Source organism: Haemorhous mexicanus, chromosome 2 (assembly GCF_027477595.1).
Source record: "Haemorhous mexicanus isolate bHaeMex1 chromosome 2, bHaeMex1.pri, whole genome shotgun sequence".
Classification (NCBI taxonomy): Eukaryota; Metazoa; Chordata; class Aves; order Passeriformes; family Fringillidae; genus Haemorhous; species Haemorhous mexicanus.
Window position 1 is genome coordinate 122,288,495 of NC_082342.1, and position 22,649 is coordinate 122,311,143.

At 59.8% G+C, this 22,649-nt stretch overlaps 1 protein-coding gene across 9 annotated transcripts in view; it reads right to left on the reverse strand.

The window, feature by feature from the left end:
- Positions 1–22,649, reverse strand: part of STIM1 (stromal interaction molecule 1) — an 89,631-nt gene that overhangs the window by 13,669 nt on the left and 53,313 nt on the right. For 3 of the 9 annotated variants that reach the window (XM_059840232.1, XM_059840230.1, XM_059840235.1), the window contains 5 exons: positions 22,029–22,196; positions 20,541–20,641; positions 17,606–17,841; positions 15,325–15,405; positions 12,001–12,067 (listed from right to left, as the gene is read on the reverse strand). In XM_059840232.1, coding sequence (XP_059696215.1) covers positions 12,001–12,067; positions 15,325–15,405; positions 17,606–17,841; positions 20,541–20,641; positions 22,029–22,196 — 653 coding nt within the window. Of the gene's footprint in view, positions 1–604; positions 3,660–11,676; positions 11,748–12,000; positions 12,068–15,324; positions 15,406–17,605; positions 17,842–20,540; positions 20,642–22,028; positions 22,197–22,649 lie in introns of those variants that run through there. The other 6 variants (XM_059840236.1, XM_059840237.1, XM_059840229.1 and 3 more) reach the window with 6 other exon arrangements.

Genomic DNA, 22,649 nt, shown 5'->3' on the forward strand with positions numbered 1-22,649 from the left:
CTGGGCTCTGTCTCCAGCAGCACTGACACAGCCAGAGCACACAGCCTGGAGCTGCACCCAGGGAAATACAGGTTGGAGAGCAGGGAAAAGGTTTTTCCAGCAAGGGGGAGAAAGTTCTGGCCTGGCTGCCCGGGGAGGTGGTGGAGTCCCCATCCCTGGGTGTGTTTGACAAAGCCTGGAGGTGGCACTGGGTGCCAGGGCTCAGCTGGGCTGTTGGGGCTGGGCTGGACTCGATGGGCTTGGAGGTCTCTTCCAACCCAGGGGTTCTGGGAATTCTGTGACCCACTGCCCATGGAGCTGTCCCATCTCCTGAAGCAGTTTGGGGGTGACTGTCCCTGTCCCTGCCTGTCCCTGTCCCAGCTGCCAGCAGTGTCCTCATGGCAGTGGCAGTCCCAGGATGTCCCCAGCATTGATCCACTGTGCCTGTGGATCCAATTCCCACAGGAGAGGATGATGGCAGGGCCCTGGTGCAAGGGGGGAGCCAGAGTGTCCGTCTGTCCCCACTGACCTGGCCAGGAACACATCCCCAGCTGGCACCAGTGCCCCGACCCCACTGTGCTGGAAGCCTGGCAAAGGCTGCAAGAAGAGAGCAGCAGCCATGGGCTCGTAAAATAGACTACATGCTTTATTGGATTGAAAAGTTTTATGAAATGACAAAAAACAAAAAACAAAAACCACCTTAAATCAAGAGTTGGCAGATGTGTCAACAGTTGGATCCCCAACCCCTTATCCAGAAGCATCCACAGGTCTCTGCCACCACAAGCAGCTCTGGCCCCGACCCCCCCGGCCCCGCTCCTGGGGGCCCTGCCTGTGACAGCAGGGTGCCCACAGATTGGGGTGCCCACAGATTGGGGTGCCCACAGATTGGGGTGCCCACAGATCGGGGTGCCCACAGATTGGGGTGCCCACAAATCGGGGTGCCCACAAATCAGGGTGCCCACAGATTGGGGTACCCATAAATTGGGGTGCCCACAAATCAGGGTGCCCACAGATTGGGGTACCCATAAATTGGGGTGCCCACAAATCAGGGTGCCCACGGAATCAGGATGCCCATGTACTGGAGTGCCCATAAATCGGGGTGCCCATAGCATTGGGGTGCCCACAAATCAGGGTGCCCACAGAATCGGGGTGCCCAGGCAGCAGCCCTGTTGTGGGGCCGAGCGCGTCCCCCCACCCCCAGGGAAATGCAGGCACTTAAAGTCATTGAGAGGAATTTTTCACTTATCCCAAAGCAACAGTGAAATCATTTAACTCCCGCCTACGGAACAAAAAACACCTTTGTAGCCCTTCCTGAATTGTCAAGACACAAATATATTACTCTGGCATAAAGCAAGGCCCCGGGGGCTCTCGGCCTCCTCTTCCTCCTCCTCCCCTCATGGTGCATTCTCCTCCGCCTCGGCAGGAGCAGCCCCCTGCCCACCCCCAAGGATGTGTGGGGCGATGGTCTGGGGATGGAGGGGGTGCTGAGGACAGGGACCCCCGGCTGGGGGGTCATGTGGTGCCAGGGAGCGCCTCGAGTGGGCTGGGAAGTGGCGTGGGGGTTCCCCTGGCAGCCCCAGGGCTGGGGGATGCTCCTGGAGGAGCTGGGAAAGGGGAGCAAGGGATGGGGCAGGGCTCATCCCTTGGGACAGGCCAGGCCCTCGCAGGGAGTGGGACTCGGCCACAGCTGCTGCCCTCAGTAGGGACTCCACAGTGGCTGGGGCTGTGCTGGGGCCACGCCGAGGTGAGCCGGGGGCTGTGAGCAGCAGGATGTGACCCACAATGTGCTGAGGGAGGACAGGAGAGCCCCTAGGAGCGGCTCAGGATGGACTGAGCCCCAGGTCAGGCTGGTACAGCCGGGGACACTGCGGCGTGTGGCCTCAGGGCAAGGGGGACACTGCCTGTGTGAGCCCCCTGAGTCCCTCGGGGTGGGGCACAGAGCCCCCAGGAGCCGGCCTCCTCTAGGGGAGGACTCTGTCATGGTCCTGCCCCCCAGGCACAGCCTGTCCCCTGCCCTGGAGAGCCCCGCTGTGTCCTGGTCCCTCCCTCTGGCCCTGCCCAGGCACGACAGGGAACAAGGGACAGGGGACCTGCTCCTGGGAGCCCTCTCCTCTCCGTGTGGATGTGGCAGCTGGACCGGGCTCTGCACCAACACCCCTCGGGATGGCCCTTCCCTCACTGTCCCTGTCAGCAGGGCCCTTCCCTCACTGTCCCTGTCACCAGGGGCCCTTCCATCACTGTCCCTGTCAGCAGGGCCCTTCTCTCACTGTCCCTGTCACCAGGGCTCTCCCCTCACTGTCCCTGTCACCAGGGCTCTCCCCTCACTGTCCCTGTCAGCAGGGCTCTCCCCTCACTGTCCCTGTCACCAGGGCCCTCAGCTGGGTCCCTGGCACAGCGGGTTCGGAGCAGTGCAGGGCACCAGGGAGGGTCCCCGGGGAAGTACAGCCGGGGATGGGCGTGGGCCCCTCCCGCCCCGCGTCCCGACCTTCCCAAGCACCGGGCAGAGCGGTGCGGGGACAGCCCCGTCCCCGCGGCCCCCAGCGGCCGTGGGCACCGGGAGCACACAAGTACCGGCAAGGGCAGAGTCCTCCCCTGCTCCTGCGCAGCGAGAGCTGCTCGGAGGGGATCCCCTTCCCAGGGGCGCAGCCAGGGGCCGGGCTGGGAAAGTGACTCGGAGAAATGAGGGAGAACCGCTGCGACCGGAGTCACCCCAGGGGCAGCGCGGAGCGGCCGGCGCCGCCCCGGCCCGCCCTCAGCCTGTGCAAAAGTCGGAGGAGGCAGGAAAACAAATTAATAACAACAATAAAAAATAAAATTAAAAAAAAAAAATAAAACCACATTGAAACCAAACCCAAAGGCCGCGTGGCTGAGCAGAGCAGGAGTAACTGGAAGCCATGCACAGCAAAGCCGGGACCGCAGCGGTCGGAGGGAGGGCAGGGGCGGCTCTTCTCGCGGGGAGCCGGCGGCGTCGCGCTTCTCGTCTCGGAGATGAGGAAATAAATAAGTTTAAATAGCTCCTCCCGTGCCGGCGCCGGGGTGACTCGGGGTGCGGGGGGTGCCGGGGCCGCGCTGCGTTCCCGGTGCACGGCCGGCCCCGGGCCCGGCGGGACGCGTCCGGGGGTCTCCCCCCCTACTTCTTGGGCTTCTTGAAGATCTTTAGGGGGAACTTTTTCTTGCTCTGGCCGAGGTCAACCTCGTCGCCCGTCAGGCTGCTGTCCTCGTCCCCCGGACTCTTCTTGGCGGCCAGCTGCGGGATGCGGGTGTTCCTGGCGCCGCTGGGCCGGCAGTCAGAGATGGGGGAGGGGGTGTCGGGGTCGGTGGAGCTGGGGCTGTGCGACCGGGACGAATCCGAGTGGCTGGGCTTGCCGGCCGTCGGGTGGCTGATCTCCCCCAGGCTGGAGGACTTCTCCATGCCGTGGTTCACCGTCATCATCTTCTTCATCACCATGGGGCTCTCGGGCAGCCGCTCCTGCAAAGCCGCCAGGGCGGAGGGCTCCCCGTGCCGGCTGCCGCCGTTGGGGGTGGGCGCGCCGGGGCCCGGGGGCCCGGGGACAGCCTCCTCCATGGACCTGGTCAGCAGCGTGGGCCGGGCAGCCAGCAGCTTGGGCGCCGAGCTGGAGATACGCTGGTGGTCGCTCAGGTGCGGGATGGAGGAGTCGGAGTCGCAGCGAGTTAAATCTCTGCGGTGGAGAGCGCCGAGAGAGAGGGGTCAGTGCCGGCCCGGCCCGGCCCGGCCCCGCACACACGGATGGCAGCAGCGGCTGAGGGGACCCCAATGACCCCGAGAGAGGCTGGCACTGAGCCCCTGCCCACCCGGCCCCGGCTCTGCCCCTCTCTGTGCCCCAGGGTGGGGGATCCCCGGGCCGGGGGCTCACCCCGAGCAGCTGGAGGGAGAGAGGACACAGAACCGGGAAGGGATCCATCCCTCCCCACGGATCCCAGGGGGATCCCTCAGTCTGTGATGGGATCCATCCCTCCCCATGAATCTCAGGGGATCCCTCAGTCTGGGACGGGATCCATCCCTCCCCATGAATCTCAGGGGATCCCTCAGTCTGTGATGGGATCCATCCCTCCCCATGGATCTCAGGGGATCCCTCAGTCCAGAACGGGATCCATCCCTCCCCATGGATCCCAGCTGGCCCCAAGCCCAGTGTCCCCCCAGATTCCCCGAGGGTCCCTCAGCCCTTGCCACATCCGTGTGTGCACCCGCGCCCCCCGAGCCCCCCACCCCTGCCCCGAGCCCGGCTCAGCTGGTGCCAAGCTCTAATCCCGGCGGGAGGAATTAGAGCTTGGCCGTGCCCACACGAAGCCATGCCCAGCCCCGCCGCTGCACGTGGTTTGTGCCCGGCCTGTGCCTACCGGTGACGGCCAACGGGGCTCCGGGAGCCCCTCTGCAGAGTGGGAGGCAGGAGGACGAGGGAAATGACAAGTCACAGCTCGCTCCTCCCGGCTGGATGCTGCTGGCCCCCCTCCCCGGGACCCCTGCGCAGGTGCCGGGCCAGGGGCTCCAGTGCTGCCCACGGACCCCAGGGCAGGGGCGGAGCTGCCCCCCGGGCAGTGGGATGGGTGAGGGTCCCCGGCCCTGCCCACGCACAGGAGGGAGCAGCGGAATGGGAGGCAAATGGAAACAAAAGGAGCGAGGGGAAGAGAAGCGAGAGGGGGTGGGAAGAGATGGGAGGTGCTGACCTGTCCCTCGCCCTGGAGCACCCCTGATCTCTGCTCCTGGCACAGACCCTGCACATGGGTCACCAAACCCACTTGGCACTGCACAGAGCCTCCAGATCATCTCCTAAGGTACCACCATCACCACTGGCCTGGAGGAAGCCAAAGAGACCGGCAAGACAAGGGAAAACCTCCTCAACAGAGCTGGAGACATCGAGGCAGAACTGCAGAGATGTTCAGGAATCCCAGAATGGTTTGGGTGAGAAGGAACCAGGAGGACCACCCAGTGCCACCCCTGCCATGGCAGGGACACCTCCCACTGTGCCAGGCTGCTCCAGCCCCAGTGTCCAGCCTGGCCTTGGGCACTGCCAGGGATCCAGGGGCAGCCCCAGCTGCTCTGGGCACCCTGGGCCAGGGCCTGCCCACCCTGCCAGGGAACAATTCCTCATTGCCAAGATCCCATTAACCCTGCCTTCCTTCAGCCTAAAGCCATTCCCTGGGTGCTGTCCCTGCATCCCCTGGGAATTGTCTCTCTCCAGCTTTCCTGGGGCTCCTTCAGGCCCTGCAAGGCCACCCTGAGCTCAGCCCAAAGCTTCTCCTGTGCAGGTGAGCAATGCCAGCTGTGCCAGCCTTTCCTGCCAGCAGAGCTGCTCCAGCCCTCTGCTCATCCTGGAGCCTCCTCTGGGCTCTCTGCAGCAGCTCCAGCTCCTCCAGGGCTGGGCCAGGGCTGGGGCAGCTCTGCAGGTGGGAAATCACCTGAGGAGGCTCAGGGGCACAATCCCAATCCCTTTCCTGCTGCCCACCCTGTGGGATCAGCCCAGGGCACAGGGATTTCAGGTCCCAGTGCTTGTGGCCAGGGCCTGGGGAGCTTCTCCCACCAATCCCCAGCTCCTTCTCCCAGGGCTGCTCCCAGTCCATTCTCCCCAGGCTGTGTTTGTGCTGGGATTGCCCCCAGCCAGCTGCAGGCCCTTGCCCTTGGTCCTGCTGAGGCTGGCATGGTCCCAGGTCTCCAGCCTGCCCAGGTGCCTCTGGATGCTCCTTCCCTTCCCTGCAGGGTGTGCCCAGAGCACCAGCTCCGTGTCACTGCCAGGGTGGGGCTGCCCTGGGTCCCTGTCCCTGCCCTGGATCCCCGAGTCTCTGTTGACATTTCCCAGTGCCGGTCCCAGTCCTGGCCTCTGAGGAAGGCACTCCTCATGCTCTCCACAAAGTGCTGGCACACGCTGAATTCTGTGCTGGGACAGCCCAGAACATTCTCCTCGTGCTGGAACAAGAGCATTCCTTTAACAGAACCCAGGGAATAAAGCTGCGCCCTCACTCAGCAGCTCCAGGGAACACAGAGAGGAAAAGGGGATCCTGTGGGTGGCTGGCATTCAATCCTGGATTTACTGGGGTAGCCCAGCTGTGCAGAACACCTCAGCTCTCCTCTTGCCCAGCAGCAAAGAGCCCTGGGCACTGCTGGCATTGTCCTTGTCCTTGCCTGGAGCCCAGCCCAGCTGGCGTCTGAGCCACATCCCGGGTGAGCCGCTGGGAGAAGGGAACAGTCCAGTGGTGTGAGATCCCAGGGGATTCTGAGTGGGCAGCTGGAGCCCCTCCAAGGGACACAAGTGCCATCATCACATGTGTGTAGCCACCGAGCTCCCAGGGCCACCAGCAGATACTGCAGAAGGTCACTGTCACGGCTGGTGGCCCACGGCTGTCACTGGGGTAACTGGGATAAACTGGGGCAACTGGGATATCTGGGGTAACTGGGATAACTGGGGCAACTGGGATATCTGGGCTAACTGGGATAACTGCAATAACTGGGGAGCAGCAGCAGCCACAGAACACAGTGGGGCAGAACTCGGGGTGTTGGAGCTGACCCCCAAAACGGGGACACACCTACACCCCTGGGCTGGGACACCTCGGGATGCTGCCAGTGCCTGCTGACACAATGTCACTGCCATCACAGCCTCCAGCTCCTTCAAGGAATTCAGGAATCTCCTGCCCTTCCCAAATGTTTCTACTCGTGGCTTACCACAACTGCAAAGGGGAATTTCTGCTGGAACTCCTGCCTGGACACTCCTCTCCCAGGGAAGATGGCAGAAGCCCTCACTTGCACATGCTGAGCCCTTGCTGAGAACACCCAGTTCCAGAGGTTTATGTCCTCCACAAATCCCTGGAAGGTGCCCCTTTCCAGGAGAACAAAGCAGCCTTTGGCTGCAGGGGCTGGCACCAGCCCAAGGCCGGGAGCGGCCGGCGCTGGGCCCCAGTAGGGCTGGAGAAGGAGCCAGGCTGAGGGGCAGAACATTGGCATGGGAATGGTGCTGGGCAGAGCCAGGGTCAGGGCCAGGCAGGATCGGATCCTGGCAGGAATGCAGGGCCCACTCTGGACTCATGGAGGGGGTGGGAGAGCCCTAAGGGACCCCACATGCCCTGGCTGGGGATGGGGGCACAGCAACACCTGCTCCCTTCACAGGCAGTGCCCCAGCTCCACCAAGGAACCTTCTCCAGGAAATCCAGCCCATCCCTTCTGGCTGCCATAATCCCACAGGGAGAGATCCGGGTCAGCGTCCGTGACAGAAACCCTTTCAAACAGCAAGAGGGCAGCAAATACAGGAGAAAATGGATTTTCTTCCAACTGAGGAGACTTCAAGGATGTGTGAAGAGGGCGAGTGTTCCTTGCTGGGCTCGAGAGCTGCTCCCTCTCCTGCAGGCCTGCCAGGTTTCAATGCAGCAGGGACCAAAGCAGCCCTGCAGTGCTGGCAGCGGGTGCAGCAAAGGATGACAGCAGATGGAAAGCAATGCTCTGCTCCAGGAGGATCTTCTGCCCGGAGAGCAGAGCGGGAACCCGATCCCAGGACAGCTGGTCCCACACTGCAAGAGCTGGGCAGGGCCTCGGTGACACCACGGCCACTGTGTCACCTCCTGGGGCCGCTCTGGCTGCAGCACAGGGTCCGTGTCCCCGCTCCTGGCCTGGCTGTTCTCTGGGATCCTCACCCTGGAGTGGGTGCACCACATAGGTTCCACCTCCTGGGAGCCCCAGTTCATCCCTCTGGGCTCATCTGGGGGGGCTGAAGGAGCTGATGCCCAAGAGCACACAATTCCCAAATATTCCTACTCTGCCCGTACACAATCTCTCCAGCTCTAAGTCAGGAATATATTCCTAAAGGACACAAAGAGGAGCTGGTGACAGCAGCACCCATGAGAGCAGCAGCAGTGCCCACCCTGCTGTGCCAGGCTGTGGGGACATCCCAGCACACAGGACACACCCACCACTGCAGGGACAATCCAAGGGACACCTGGCACAGGCACAGGGACCTCCCGCATTCCTACTGGGGCACCCAGGGGCTGAATTCGGGAGCTGAACACCAGCAGCCAGGAACTTCTGTGATTTTCTTCAGCCCCAAATGAGCCTTTTCCTGGTGGTTCCCACAAGGAAGTGCACAACAGCAGGGACAGGATTCCGGGATCACACTGGCTGGATCAGAGGCAGCGAGAGGAGTGGACACTCCTGAGTCCATGCCAGGACAACAGGGAGGAAAGAGCATTCCCAGGATACTTCCATCATCCCAGATGAGGATTATGCTCCTGAACTGTTCCAGCACACTTTCAAGAGGAAAAGCTATCCCAGGACAGGCTGGCCTTGACGAGATCCCAGGAAGGGATCAGGAAGTGTTTCTGCAGAGCAGCAGGAGCCCCTGACAGCTCATCCCTCCTGGAAACCAAAGAGCAGCAACCGGACAGGGAAATACCTGGGAGCCCGAGCCTTCCTCCATGCCAGCAGTGCTCCCTGCTCTTTTCCACGGATCCAGGCACTCCAGCACCTCCACAGAGTGACCCTGCCTAAGGCAGGATGGATCTGCTTCCTCCTGGCTCCCTCGCACCCCAGCAGGACCCACCCGAGCTGGGAGGGAGGGAGGGAGGGAGGGAGGGAGGGTGAGGAGAGATGGGGATGGTGAACAAAAGAAGCAGAGAGCAAAGCATGGAATAAGGAAAGCCTGGAGTACAGGAAGCCTGGGAGTGGAGGAGAAGCAGGGGAGGAGCAGCAGGAGGATGGAGAACAAACACCTGTTTTTCCCCAGCCCTGCAGCCCATGAGGGATTTCTCTGGCTGTTCCCACTCGGGTCCAGCCCAGCATGGCCCAGGAGCTGCGCTGGGTGTGCTCCAGCAGCCACAGAGCCCTGGCTGCCTCACCCCTCTGTGTCTGGCTCTCGGAGCACCCTCGGCTGCCGGGCTCCGTGCGTGTGGCACCAGGGACCAAGGCTTTTCTTAAGGCAAAGTCCCAAATTTGCTGTGGGGCTGAGCTTGGCACAGCCTCAACGCACACCCAACAGCAGCTTCCTCCCTTCCACCCTGCAAGAGCTGTGAATTACTCATTTCCCTGGATTCATGACTCTCCCTTCCCTGAGCTTTGGCTGCCACCTCCCTTCCTGGCTGGAGAAGGGCCTGGGCATGGGCATTTGGTGCTACGCTCCCATCTCCGTGGGTTTTATCCACCTGAGGCAGGCACTGGCAGCAGAAACCCCTGTGCACACACAGCCCCTCCAGCCCCTCTCCCCCCGGGGATCCCCCGATCCCGCAGCCGCCTCCGGCCCGGAACCGCTCTGACCTTATTGGCGCCGGATCCTCTGAAGCCAATTGCAAAAGAGAAGCAGAGAGTGAGGAGTTGAGGGAGAGGCTCCCTGCCAGGATTACCCCAGCAGGACTCCGGAGACAGCAATTCCCCAGCCTCGCTCCTCGGGGGCAGCTCCTTGGAGAGGTTTCTCCTGTGAGCTCTGCCCAGCCTTGGCTCTGCTGGATGTGCGAGAGGCTAAAGAGCTCCAGCAGCCCCCAGCGCCAGGGTGGCACTTTCCTCCTACCAAGGGAGCCAGGACTCTCTGGGGCTCTGCTCTGCTCCTTGCAGTGACTCCTGGAGGGCCTTTCTGAGGCTCCCCAGAGTGGAGGCTGAGGGATGTAAGGAAAGGCCTCCAGGAGCAGGGGTATCAAGGAGGGGCAGCAATCCATCGGCCCGGCAGCGGCGCTTTTGGGGATGCATCAAAGCAGGGTCTGCTAATGATGCAGCTGGATAAAACAGTTATCAGCACACCACAAACCCACATCCTTGGGCACCAGTTCTTCATTTCTGCTGCTGGGCTGAGCAGGGATGATGAGGTGGGGGAGCTGCCTGCTGAGGTGCAGCTGGAGCAAGTCCCAGGTGGGAGGTTCTGACTCCATCCCTTCTCCTGCATCACCAGCTGGGCTTAGCCACGGGAGCAGGGACAGGGCAGTCCTGCTGGCACCCAGTGGTGACCAGCTGGGCTCTGACCAGGGCAGGCCCCACTTATTCCCTCCTCTGGCACTGTCCCCTTCCCTTCCTGGGGTCCCCACACTGGATCTTGTTTCCCTCTGCCACTCTCAGGGGGTCTATAGGGACTCAGGCTTTGTCCTGGGCACGAATTCCATGTGCCATGGGGCTCAGTGGAAGTAAATCACATTTAAACAGCTGTTTTGGACACAGGACATGAGCCCCAGGCTGCCAGGATGAGCACTCCCTCCTGCAGAGTCAGGGAGGCAATGGAAGCAGGGACCAGCAGCATTCCCAGCTTTTACCAGTCCAACTGGGACAGCTGCAATTGAGCTCCCACTGGTAGGAGTTAATTAATTACACTGCTTCTCATCATCCCCAACCAACCATTGCTGAATTAACTGAGATGCTGCTCTTTAATTCTCCATTGTGGAGCAGGTGCAGGAATTTCCCCCTTGGTATTCCAGACTCCAGAATGTGCCTGGGGCTGCTCATCTTGGAAACACACAGGGCAGAGAGGGGGTGGAACATCCCAACCAGAGACTGTGAACAAGGCCAGGAGAGATCCCAGCACCTGAGGGCAGAGGGACCCACAGGTAAGGGGATAATGGGACATCGTGCTGGGATGGGTGAAGATGTGGTGACTGGGAATGTTTCCCTGCCTGGAGAAATGATGGAAAGACACTTCCCCTCTCCTCTGCCTCACCCAGAGACTTCCGGCCTTCTCCCAGCAGTCTGCTCCCCAGTACTGAGGATCAGCAGACTGGTTTTAATTTTGCCATGGAGAAGGCACGGAACAGAGATGGAATGACCTGGCAGGGACAGGATTCCCTGGTCCATCACAGCCTCCCCACTGCCTGCATCCAGTGCCTGGCACAGCTGAGGCCACGAGCACACATCCCAGTGCCCCAGGGGGATCCCACAGGGACACAACACCTTGGGACTGGCTGCACCCCTGACGCTGTGGGATGAGGATGTCTGGGATCTCAGTTGGGTGAAAGCCACCCCAGGAGCCTGACCCTGTGCTTGGGACACACAGCATTCCTGTCAGTCTGTCAGGGCCCCCTTGGAACACCAGGCAGGATTCCTGCTCCTCCCTGTCACCAGCACCATGAACTGGGACAGCTCTGGCATTGAGGGATGGAGGATAACCAGTCCCTAGGATGGACCAAAGAGCCACCTGAAAGGGGCCAAGCTAAAGCCAACAGGAGTAGCTCCAGCTCCCTCCTCAGACATTCCCTAGCCAAAACACCCCATTCCTCATCCCTACCAGACCAGAGGCGGAGTCACTCCAGAACACATTGCTGAACTGCCACTCTAGCACCTCTGAAAACCATCCCAGACTTCTCCAGCTGCTACCTCATGGTCCCCACCCATCATGTTCCCTTTGCAATTCACTTGTGAGGAGCCCAGGGAGGCCCAGGCTTCAAATCAGATCAGGTTTGGTGATCAGCTCTATTACCTCCTCACATCCCCTTGTTCAGGGAACACTGAGCACCTGGGAATTCTCATTTGCTCAGCTGCAGTAAAACAACAGCAGAGCACCTCGGGAACGCCCCCACTGAGCTCGCGAGCGTGCCGATGGCCCACGGAATCCTCCTTAGAGGCTCCAGCGGCTCAGGAGAGCAGCAGAAGGAACAAAAGTGGATAAATCAAGGAAAAAAGGCCCAAAAGAAAAGGGCGTGAGGAAGGTGAGAGAAAGAGCACCCCAGCAAGCATCAGCTCCGAGGCACGGCAGGCAGGAGGCAGCTAGAAAAGAAACAGCAATATACCCAAAGCTCCCAGTGCGACAGCGAACTCCAGAGGTGACATCAGGAGGGGGCAGGTCGGGGATGGAATCCATCTGGAGGAAATAAGAGGTGGTGTGATGGTAATAGATAGGGTGGACATGGCAAGCAGGAGCAGGTGCGGTGGTGGTGGATGAGGAGCAGGAGGTGGAGGAGGTGGAGGCAGGCGATGGGCTGGAGCCGGGCGGGTCGGAGCCGAAGGACTGTCCGGAGGTGAGGCTGTGCATTCGGCGCAGGGACACTCGGCCCGCCCGCAGCGGGGCCACGGGGCCCGCCTCGGGCTGCCCCGGCACGAGACTCTCTACCAACCTCTGCGATCCGTGGCCGTGCTGCGGCTCCACCAGGCGCTGCCGGACTGTGCTGGGCAAGGCCGGAGCTGCAACGACACACGGGGACAGTGAGGGTACGGCACGGCCCGTGGAGCTCCACCAGGACAGAGAGAGGGCACAGCCCAGCCCGTGGAGCTCCACCAGGACAGAGCGAGGGCACAGCCCAGCCCGCGGAGCTCCACCAGGACAGAGCGAGGGCACAGCCCAGCCCAGCCCGTGGAGCTCCACCAGGACAGAGCGAGGGCAAAGCCCAGCCCAGCCTGTGGAGCTCCACCAGGACAGAGCGAGGGCATAGCCCAGCCCGTGGAGCTCCGCCAGGACAGAGAGAGGGCACAGCCCAGCCCAGCCCGTGGAGCTCCGCCAGGACACAGCGAGGGCACAGCCCAGCCCGTGGAGCTCCACCAGGACAGAGCGAGGGCACAGCCCAGCCCGTGGAGCTCCACCAGGACAGAGAGAGAGGGCATAGCCCAGCCCAGCCCAGCCCGTGGAGCTCTGCCAGGACAGAGAGAGGGCACAGCCCAGCCCAGCCTGTGGAGCTCCACCAGGACAGAGAGAGGGCATAGCCCAGCCCAGCCCGTGGAGCTCCAGCAGGACAGAGCGAGGGCATAGCCCAGCCTGGCCCACAGAGCTCCACCAGGACAGAGCAGGGACGTAGCCCAGCCCATGGAGCTCCGCCAGCACTGGCACCATGAGAGCAGCACCACCCCACTGGCACCATCCCCATCCCACGGGAACCACCACAGCAGCACCACCCCACTGACACCATCCCAGTCCCACAGACACCATCCCAGCAGCACCACGCCCCTGTCCCTGTGCCACCAGCACTGTCCCACCTCGTGCCAGCAGTTAAGGCCTGTTTAATGCAGAAGCAGCTTTAAGCTGGTGCTGAACATGCTGGATTAATGCCCAGCCCATGGAGAACTCCACCATTGCTGATGCTGGTGCCTCTGAACACCTTATCTGAGCATCTTGCCTGACGCAGAGAGCGGCTACGTGATTCATCCCACCTGGAGCCACCACCCAGCTCCTGGAGAGCCAAGAATTGGGCACTTCCAGGGCCATTCCACCCTCACAGACATCTCATGGCTCCAGTCCTGCTGCCTGGGTGGGACCTGCACAGCCCAAAGCAGGAGCCCCAGGTGAGCAGGTCAATGTTGGCACCTGAAGCTCTGCTCCCAGAGCTCAGCTCTGCTTGATTCACTGTGCAGGGGCAGCACCAAGGGCAGAGCCCTGGCAGCATGGAACCATACAGGGATTGGGTTGGGAGGGACCTCAAAGATCATCTCTTGCCAGCCCTGCCATGGCAGGGACACCTCCCACTGTGCCAGGCTGCTCCAGCCCCAGTGTCCAACCTGGCCTTGGGCACTGCCAGGGATCCAGGGGCAGTTCCCTGTTTGGTTGAAAATACTGAGGTTGAGGATATTGGGAATTAGGAATTGTTCCTGGCAGGGTGGGCAGGCCCTGGCCCAGGGTGCCCAGAGCAGCTGGGCTGCCCCTGGATCCCTGGCAGTGCCCAAGGCCAGGCTGGACACTGGGGCTGGAGCAGCCTGGCACAGTGGGAGGTGTCCCTGCCATGGCAGGGGTGGCACTGGGTGGGATTTGGGGTCGCTCCCAACCCAGACTTTCTGGGATTCATGCCGGATTCCTCACTGCCTGAACTGGTGACTCTGGCCCCAGAGTGGCCTCACCTGCTCCCAGCCTGTTCCATGACCACTGCAACTGATCAGAGACCCTAAACCTGAGAAATATTCTCCTCTGGTCACCAATTCCCCTCGGTTGGGGAACCACATGGGAATGTCCTTTGGAGCCCCAGCACCAGTTCCTGAATTCAAAGCTCCCCGGGATCTCTCCAGCCCTGTGGTCACACCTGGCTGGAAGTGGAGCCCAGCAACCCCTGAGCAGCTGCCTGTGCCCCACACCTGGCCCCAGGGTCACCCCCAGAGCCAGGGGAGGCCCTTCACCTGCCTGGAGCCTTGGGAATGCTCCCCTCCATCATGAGAAGCAGGATCCCAGGGCCATCCCCAGCTGGCTTTATTCCATCCCCTTGCTGCTGTTCCATACAAGATGATCCTCCTTTGGCAGGAGATAAGGTGTTCAGGATTGCTCAGGATTTCTTATGTGCATAAGAAATTAATGTACAAATGGGTTAAAGAGATGCAGAGACAGGAAAGCTCAGAAATGGAGGAGGAGGAGAGCTCCTTTGGGAATGGAAGAACCAGCAGTCCCTGCTCTGGAAAATCCCAGCTGGACACACAGGGCTCCTCTGGCAGGACTGAAAGATCCACAGGGACATATTTCCAGTGGAAGAAGGAATAAGAAGGAATAATTCTGGCAACTTGGCTGTTTCCACAGCCCCAAGGTGAACCCCAGTCTTTCCCACTGCTTCCTGCTCCCGACAGTGCCCATCCATGAACTTGGAATTTTACACCGTATATTCTATTGCAAGATATTTATATTCAGCTCCAGAGCTGCAATTTTAATTTGGGAATGTCACTGTGGAGGGTTGACAGGGATGTGACTGCAGAGTAACTCACTGGGGTGATGGGTTTTTGCTACAGGTTTCTTTTTCCCTTGGGCCATGCTTTTTTCCCTAAGGATTCCCCATTTTTTCCTGGTGTTCCACCCCTCATTTCCCAACTCAGTACTTCCCACCTTCATGCTCTCCTTCTCCAAGACTTACCCTGCAATGAGCTCTGGAGCAGAGGCTGGGACCTGGCTTCCCAGACCCACCACCTCCCTCCAGACACGTTTTCCCAACATTCCCCAAATTCCCTGCCCAAGGAAAAGCCCTCCCTGCTCGAAGCTGGCACATCCACCTGCTCTGTCACCCTCTGAAGGGGAGTTTCCAAAGGAAGCCAAGGCCTGGAGGCTGTGTGACATCCCCAGGGCACTGGGGCTCCAGGGACAGCTCTCCCTAGGAGTGGCCCTGCTCAGCTTTTTGGGGGATTCTAAGGGAACACAGCACCAACAGCACCTCTGGGGAGGGATGGGACAGCAGGGAATGCTGTCACCTCCTCCGGGCCTAACTGGCTCCCTCATCTCCACCTCAGGGGTAGAATGGAGTTGAGTCCAACCCCCCAGATTCCCAAACTGCACCCAGCAGCACGTGGGAGCTGCAGCTGAGATTCTTCTTCATCCCACCAGACTCTTCCTGGGGTTAGTGCAGGTGGCGATGGCTCAGTGAGGACAGATACATTCATTAGTTCCCGTGCCAGAAAGATGGAAAATTGGTGGATGTATTTTAGTCCAGATAAAGGCCAGAGGGCAGAAAGAAAAAAGAGAATAAAATTGAAAAGAACCAAACCAGGGTATTTCCAGAGGGACTGATCCTCCGAGGACAGCGAGGAGCGGTCGCTGAACCTGCGCCCGAAAAGCCAGGCTGCATCTGGGGGGGCAGCCAGGTGGGAACAGGAAAGAGAGAGATGGGATTTACTGGGAGAAGCACCACGGGTCCTCACAACACACCTGGGCAGGAGAAACACTGCTCTCCTGAGGCAGGGTTTGTACACAAAGGAAGCAAATCCTACAGGGAAAGGTTCCCTTGCTTTGGGAATTGGGAGTGCCCAGTGCTTGCTCCAGGTGTATCACCTGCAGGGAGGAGGGGGCAGGCAGGTGAGCAGCTGGGCAGACAGGTGGGCAGGAGCCTGGGCAGGCTCTCTGCCCACTCTGGGATGATGGAACTGGAAGTGCTCCCTGGAAATGTCTCACTCAAGGTGTCTCAAGTGCCAAGAAGCTGAGGCTAAAATCGGGGCTGGAGGCTCACACCTGGGCCAGCTCAGGTCCTCAGGTGTCACCTGGGATTGCCCAAGCATCCCTGCCATCAGTGCCCAGCTGGGGCTGGGCCAGGGCTCTATCAGAGATGTCCAGCTCAATTCTGAGGGCAACTGCTAATGAAAAGGAGCAGGATGTCTCCATTCCGTGAAGCTTTCATGTCTTCCAGCACAGCTGATCCCACCAACTGTGGCTGCAGCCCCCATGTCTGCAGAGCCCTGGGAACACACAGGTACCCCCATTCCTCCTGCACTACCCAAAGCCTCCAAGCTCTGCCTCCCCTGGCCCCTGCCCTGAGCTCCCCAGGCTGAGGGGACGTGGGCCTGGCACACAGGGCACCTCCTGCAGCACACAGTGCCAGCCCTGAGACCCTTCTACTGCTCCCTCCTGCTCCCCCACACAGCCCTGGCTTGGATTAAATTGTCCAGAGTGGCCCAGAGCAGCTGGGGCTGCCCCTGGATCCCTGGCAGTGCCCAGGGCCAGGCTGGACACTGGGGCTGAAGCAGCCTGGCACAGTGGGAGGTGTCCCTGCCATGGCAGGGGTGGCACTGGGGGGGCTTTGAGGTCTTTCCGAGCCAATCCACTCTGTGATTGCATGATTCCATGAAAGTGCCCTGCCGGGTGCTGCTCCTGCACCCCCAGGCCCTGTCCCTGCTCTAGCCAAGGGGAAACTATTTGGGAAATGCCTTTTGGGAGAAGCCAGGCAGGACCTGGGCCAGCTGCAGGCAGGAACAGCAGCCAGGGCTGCTCCCAGCTGCTGCAGAGAAGGTGATAGTGTCACCCAGCCCAGTGACACTCCAGCAGCTGGGGGGTCACAGGCACAGCGTGATCCATGCTCAGCCCTCCCTCTGTGGGCTCTGGGCTTGGCAGAGCAGGGACAGCCACCCTGGGGGTGATGCTCTCTGTCACCAGCAAAGAGGGACAGAGGTTCCCCCTGGCTGAGCCCAAGGCCTGCACAGAGCTGGGAACTGGGGCAGCCTGTGCTCCAGGGAGTGTTTAACAGGTCCCTGAGGCTGGAGGAGTGCTGCTCCCAGCTGGAATGCTGCAGGATACAGGTCCAGCTCTGCCTCAGGAGGGGGCAGCTTTGATTCCTTTCAATCCCAAAAAGGTGCTCAGGCCAAGGGGACATGGGGTTAATCCCTTTTCCTGTCCCACTGCTATGACTACCCATGCCTTTGGTTGGGGTTTTGGGTAAATGCTTAAATCACTGAGTTGACCAGAAGAGCACAGATAGAATGAAATGATGATTAACAATTCCTAAATTACCAGTCATGCTGGCATTGCCAGGCTCCAAACAACCCCAGCAGTGGGGCCTGGCCTGTTAGGGATGTTCCTGACCTTGATGGACCAGCTGTGGTCTTTGGCATGGAAACCCCACCTTGGATCAATTATTCCCTCCTGATACAGGTGAACTACAGATCCAGGTCTGCTCTGTGCCACAGCCCCCAACCCCAGCACACACAGCCCCTGTTCCCAGGGACCCCCCATTCCCAGGGAGCCCCCCATTCCCATGGAGACCCCAGAGCCCCATTCCTAGGGAGTTCCTCCATTCCCAGGGAGGCTCCCATTCCCACAGAGACCCCAGAGCCCCATTCCTAGGGGTATCCTCCATTCCCAGGGAGCTACCCCATTCCCAGGAACCCCTCCCAGTCCCAAGGAGCCCCCAGAGCTCCCCATACCCAGGGAGCCCCCAGAGCCTTCCATTCCCAGGGAGTCCCCCCATTCCCATGGACCCCCCCCAGTTCCAAGGAGCCCCCAAAGCCCGCACTGCCCCATTCCCAGGGATCCCCCCGTTGGTTCCCTGGCTGCCGTACATTGGATGGACATGGGTGACACCAGCTCCTCGTCCAGGTCATCCACGTCGTCGGTGATGATGAAGTGCGAGGGGTTGGGCCGGGGCGTGCCCATCCAGCCCGGGTCGATGTTGAGGGCCGAGGCCAGCGAGGGGATGCCGGGGTTGTTGACGATCTGGAAGCCGCAGAGCAGCTCGATCTGCTGCCAGCGGTGCAGCCGCTCCCGCAGCGCCGCCGTCACCTCGCTCAGCGCTTGTCTGGGGAGGGACACGGGGACAATGCAGGCAGGCACGGGGACACAGCCCCTGCCTGGGGGACACAGCCCCTGCCCTGATGGGGACACAGCCCCTGCCCTGCCTGGGGACACAGCCCCTGCCCTGATGGGGACACAGCCCCTGCCCTGCCTGGGGACACAGCCCCTGCCCTGATGGGGACACAGCCCCTGCCCTGATGGGGGACACAGCCCCTGCCCTGCCTGGGGACACAGCCCCTGCCTTACCTGGGGGACACAGCCCCTGCCCTGCCTGGGGACACAGCCCCTGCCTTACCTGGGGACACAGCCCCTGCCCTGCCTGGGGACACAGCCCCTGCCTTACCTGGGGACACAGCCCCTGCCCTGCCTGGGGACACAGCCCCTGCACTGATGGGGACACAGCCCCTGCCCTGCCTGGGGTGCTCAGAGCTTGTCTGGGGAGGGACACGGGGACAATGCAGGCAGGCACGGGGACACAGCCCCTGCCCTGCCTGGGGACACAGCCCCTGCCCTGATGGGGACACAGCCCCTGCCTTACCTGGGGGACACAGCCCCTGCCCTGCCTGGGGACACAGCCCCTGCCTTACCTGGGGACACAGCCCCTGCCTTACCTGGGGACACAGCCCCTGCCTTACCTGGGGGACACAGCCCCTGCCTTACCTGGGGGACACAGCCCCTGCCCTGATGGGGACACAGCCCCTGCCCTGCCTGGGGACACAGCCCCTGCCTTACCTGGGGACACAGACCCTGCCTTACCGGGGGACACAGCCCCTGCCCTGCCTGGGGACACAGCCCCTGCCCTGCCTGGGGACACAGCCCCTGCCCTGCCTGGGGACACAGCCCCTGCCTTACCTGGGGACACAGACCCTGCCTGGGGGACACAGCCCCTGCCCTGCCTGGGGACACAGCCCCTGCCTTACCTGGGGACACAGCCCCTGCCCTGCCTGGGGACACAGCCCCTGCCTTACCTGGGGGACACAGCCCCTGCCCTGCCTGGGGACACAGCCCCTGCCTTACCTGGGGACACAGACCCTGCCTGGGGGACACAGCCCCTGCCCTGCCTGGGGACACAGCCCCTGCCCTGCCTGGGGACACAGCCCCTGCCTTACCTGGGGACACAGCCCCTGCCCTGCCTGGGGACACAGCCCCTGTCCTGCCTGGGGACACAGCCCCTGCCCTGCCTGGGGACACAGCCCCTGCACTGCCTGGGGACACAGCCCCTGCCTTACCTGGGGACACAGCCCCTGCCTTACCTGGGGACACAGCCCCTGCACTGCCTGGGGACACAGCCCCTGCCTTACCTGGGGACACAGCCCCTGCCTTACCTGGGGACACAGCCCCTGCCCTGCCTGGGGACACAGCCCCTGCCTTACCTGGGGACACAGCCCCTGCCCTGCCTGGGGACACAGCCCCTGCCCTGCCTGGGCTGCACTTGGATTTCTTAAAACACAAGGCTACAACTGATGTTCTTTCGTTAATATACAGACGTGAAGATTTTAAAAAATGTGTGTGTATATATACATACATACATACATACATACATGTATATATATATATATACACACACATATATATATAAATTTTAAAAATTTATATATATAAAGTTTATACTTATAAAATGATATAAATATATATTTTATATATGATATATAATATATAAATATATAATGTTATATATAATATAAATAGAAATCTATATTTTATGTATAAAATGTATATAAATTTATATATAAAAATACATAAGATTATATATATTTATACATATAAACTGTATATATAAATATATATACATTTTTATACATAAATAAATCTAATCACTCAGAATCTATTTACAAAACATCTCAACTAAAGTGTATCAAAAATTCAAGCTGATAATAAAACGTAGTAAATAGTTCATTTAGTAAATAAAATTTAACACTGTAAGTAAAAAAAGCTATTAAAAATGAATTTATACATTTTAGTCATCATAATAATTGTACTATAGTTGTACTACTAATCATGGTAACCTGTTGACTCCAATACATTCAACAAATAATTAATAAAACTATTTAAAATCTACATAGTATAAAGAGGAGGGGGAGTTGTTAGGGTCAGCTGGGGTCAGCTGTGCATCCTGTAATGTCAGACTCTTTTCATTCCAATTCCAGGAATAAAGCAATTAAAAAATGCAGCAGCAGCTGAGGTACCCAGGGATAACAACAAGGGGGAATGGCTCCCAGTGCCAGAGGGCAGGGCTGGGTGGGATCTTGGCAATGAGGAATTGTTCCTGGCAGAGTGGGCAGGGCTGGGATGGAATTCCCAGAGCAGCTGGGGCTGCCCCTGGATCCCTGGCAGTGCCCAAGGCCAGGCTGGACACTGGGGCTGGAGCAGCCTGGCACAGTGGGAGGTGTCCCTGCCATGGCAGGGCTGGCACTGGGGGGGCTCTGAGGTCCCTCCTAGCCCCAGCCATTCCATGACAATCCCTTAAGCATCCTGCAGGCTCCTGGAACCTTGTTTTGGCAGGACTTTTAACAGCTCCATGTCACTGTGATCCCTTGTTTCTCTCAGGTAGAATCAGGTTATTGATGAGGAGGAGCAAGTCCAACCCCAGGTCACTGAGGACAACAGGAGTTCAGCAAAATGAGCCCCAAAGCCCCTGCAGAGGTGAGGACACTCCTGCCTGGGACAGGGGAGGGATCAAGAGGGAGGTGAGCAGACACTCACTTTGCAGTCAGGATTTTATGATCCACATCATCCAGAGAGGAACTGTGAGCAACATGGAACGTCCCAAAAAGGGTGTTTCGCTTCTTTTTGATCTTTTCAGCCTGGAATATCAACAGAGAAAGGTCACAGGAAAAGGACAACCTGAAGTTTCCTCCAGGCCATGGACATCCTGGATGGGCTGTGACAGGAATAGTCCCTGCAGCTGCCTGCACATATGGGAACAGTGGGAATGGTGGTGTTACTGAGGAATGTTGTGCCTGACACTGGGGTGAGGAATTCCCCAGCAGCAAGTAGCAGGTTGGGGATTTCATGCTTCCTTCTCCCAGTTTCCCAAAAACCAGAGGGAACTGAACTGAAAAGGCTGAACTTTCAGGGCAGAGCTGGAGTCCCCATCCCTGGAGGGATTTCACAGCCCTGTGGATGTGGCACCTGGGGACATGGGGCAGTGGTGGCCTTGGCACTGCTCAGGAATAGGTGGACTTGAAGATCTCTGGAGGTTTCTCCAGCCCAAACCATTCCATGATTCCACGAGGCAGGTACCTCACTCACATTGGCTCATCCCTCCCCTGAATAACCACCAAACACACCCCAGGGTGTGGGCTGAGGAGGATTTCTGGTTTGAGGTTGAGTTTGTGCCATTGTATCAAAAATTAAAGTCTCCCACAGCTCTTCCATTTCCAGTTCCAGTGCATGAAGCTGGGACTTAGGAGAGACAAGGATGTGGGTGCAAGAACTGACACAGCCAAAGGAAAACTGTTGGAATGTTAAAATGTTCCCAATCAAAGCAGATTAAGGCACACAGTTTTCCCTCCTGCCAGCTCTGCTCCATATGGCCATGGGGAAGAGGACGAGTCACAACAGCTCCCTGGGCTCATCCCTCAGGGTTGGCACACCAAACCCCAGACCAGGAATGCAGTGATGATTCAGGACCTCGGGATTGCACTGCCTGAGCATGCTCATCACCTGCAGCAGGGATGGTGCTGAGAGGTCAGAGCCTCCTGCTCCCCCAGCTCCCAGGGCAGCGACCCCTGCCCAGATTCCCAGGGCTGCAGGCTCCAGCAGCAGCCAGGCTGGGACCTGCCCACCCTGAGAGCCCATGGCTCAGGAGCACCATCCTCATCCTCATCATGCTCAGCCCCTGCTCACACCTCACTTGAGCTGCACTTGTACAAGATATAAATTTAAGGCATGAAGAAAGAAACTGCCCTTGAGCTGAGAGAGGGCAGGGCTGGGTGGGATCTTGGCAATGAGGAATTGTTCCCTGGCAGGGCCCAAGGCCAGGTTGGACACTGGGGCTGGGAGCAGCCTGGGATAAAATCAAAAGTGTCCCTGCCCACAGAACGAGATGAGCTTTGAGGTCCTTCCCAACCCAAGCCATTCTGGGACTCCACGATGGCACAAAGCCAAGAGGATGCAGAGAAAGCAGCTCTGCAGGTTCACCCCCCAGACCTGCCCAGGGACCCAGCAGGAGGCCACTGCAGCTCTCACCCCTTCCTTGGCCACCAGCAGCTGCTTCTCTGCGTTCTGCTTCTTGATGTTGTAGTACTGCACCTCCACCTCGTGGGTCAGCTGCAGCCACTTCTGCAGGGCCTCGGGGGCAGCCCAGCTGCAGTGGGACTCCAGCTCCTTCTCCGCGTTCTTCAGCGCCATCCGCACCTGGGGAGAGGCAGCCGGGACACATGGAGCAGCCACGGGGACACGGCCCTCCTACAGCTCACCCCTCTCTGCTGCCACACCCCTGCCCAGGCAGCTGCACCAGTCCTGGCAGCAGGAAACTCCTCTGGAGGAGCGGTGGCATCCTGGGGGCTGCAGGAGAGGAGCCACCCACACGGCAGGCTGCTGCTCCAAGCACCAGAACCTCTGACAGACCATTCCTGCCACCATACAGCTGAGCTCCTTCCCCAGAAATTCCCAGCCAGCACCGTGCTCTGAGCACCAGAACCTCCCAGGGACCATTCCTGCCACCCTACAGCTGAGCTCCTCCCCCAGAAGTTCCCAGCCAGGACTGTGCTGAGCTCCCTCTCGACCCCTCCACGTCACCAGGAGCCATAGAAAATCCCTCTGGAGGAGTGGTGGCATCCTGGGGGCTGTAGGAGAGGAACCACCCAC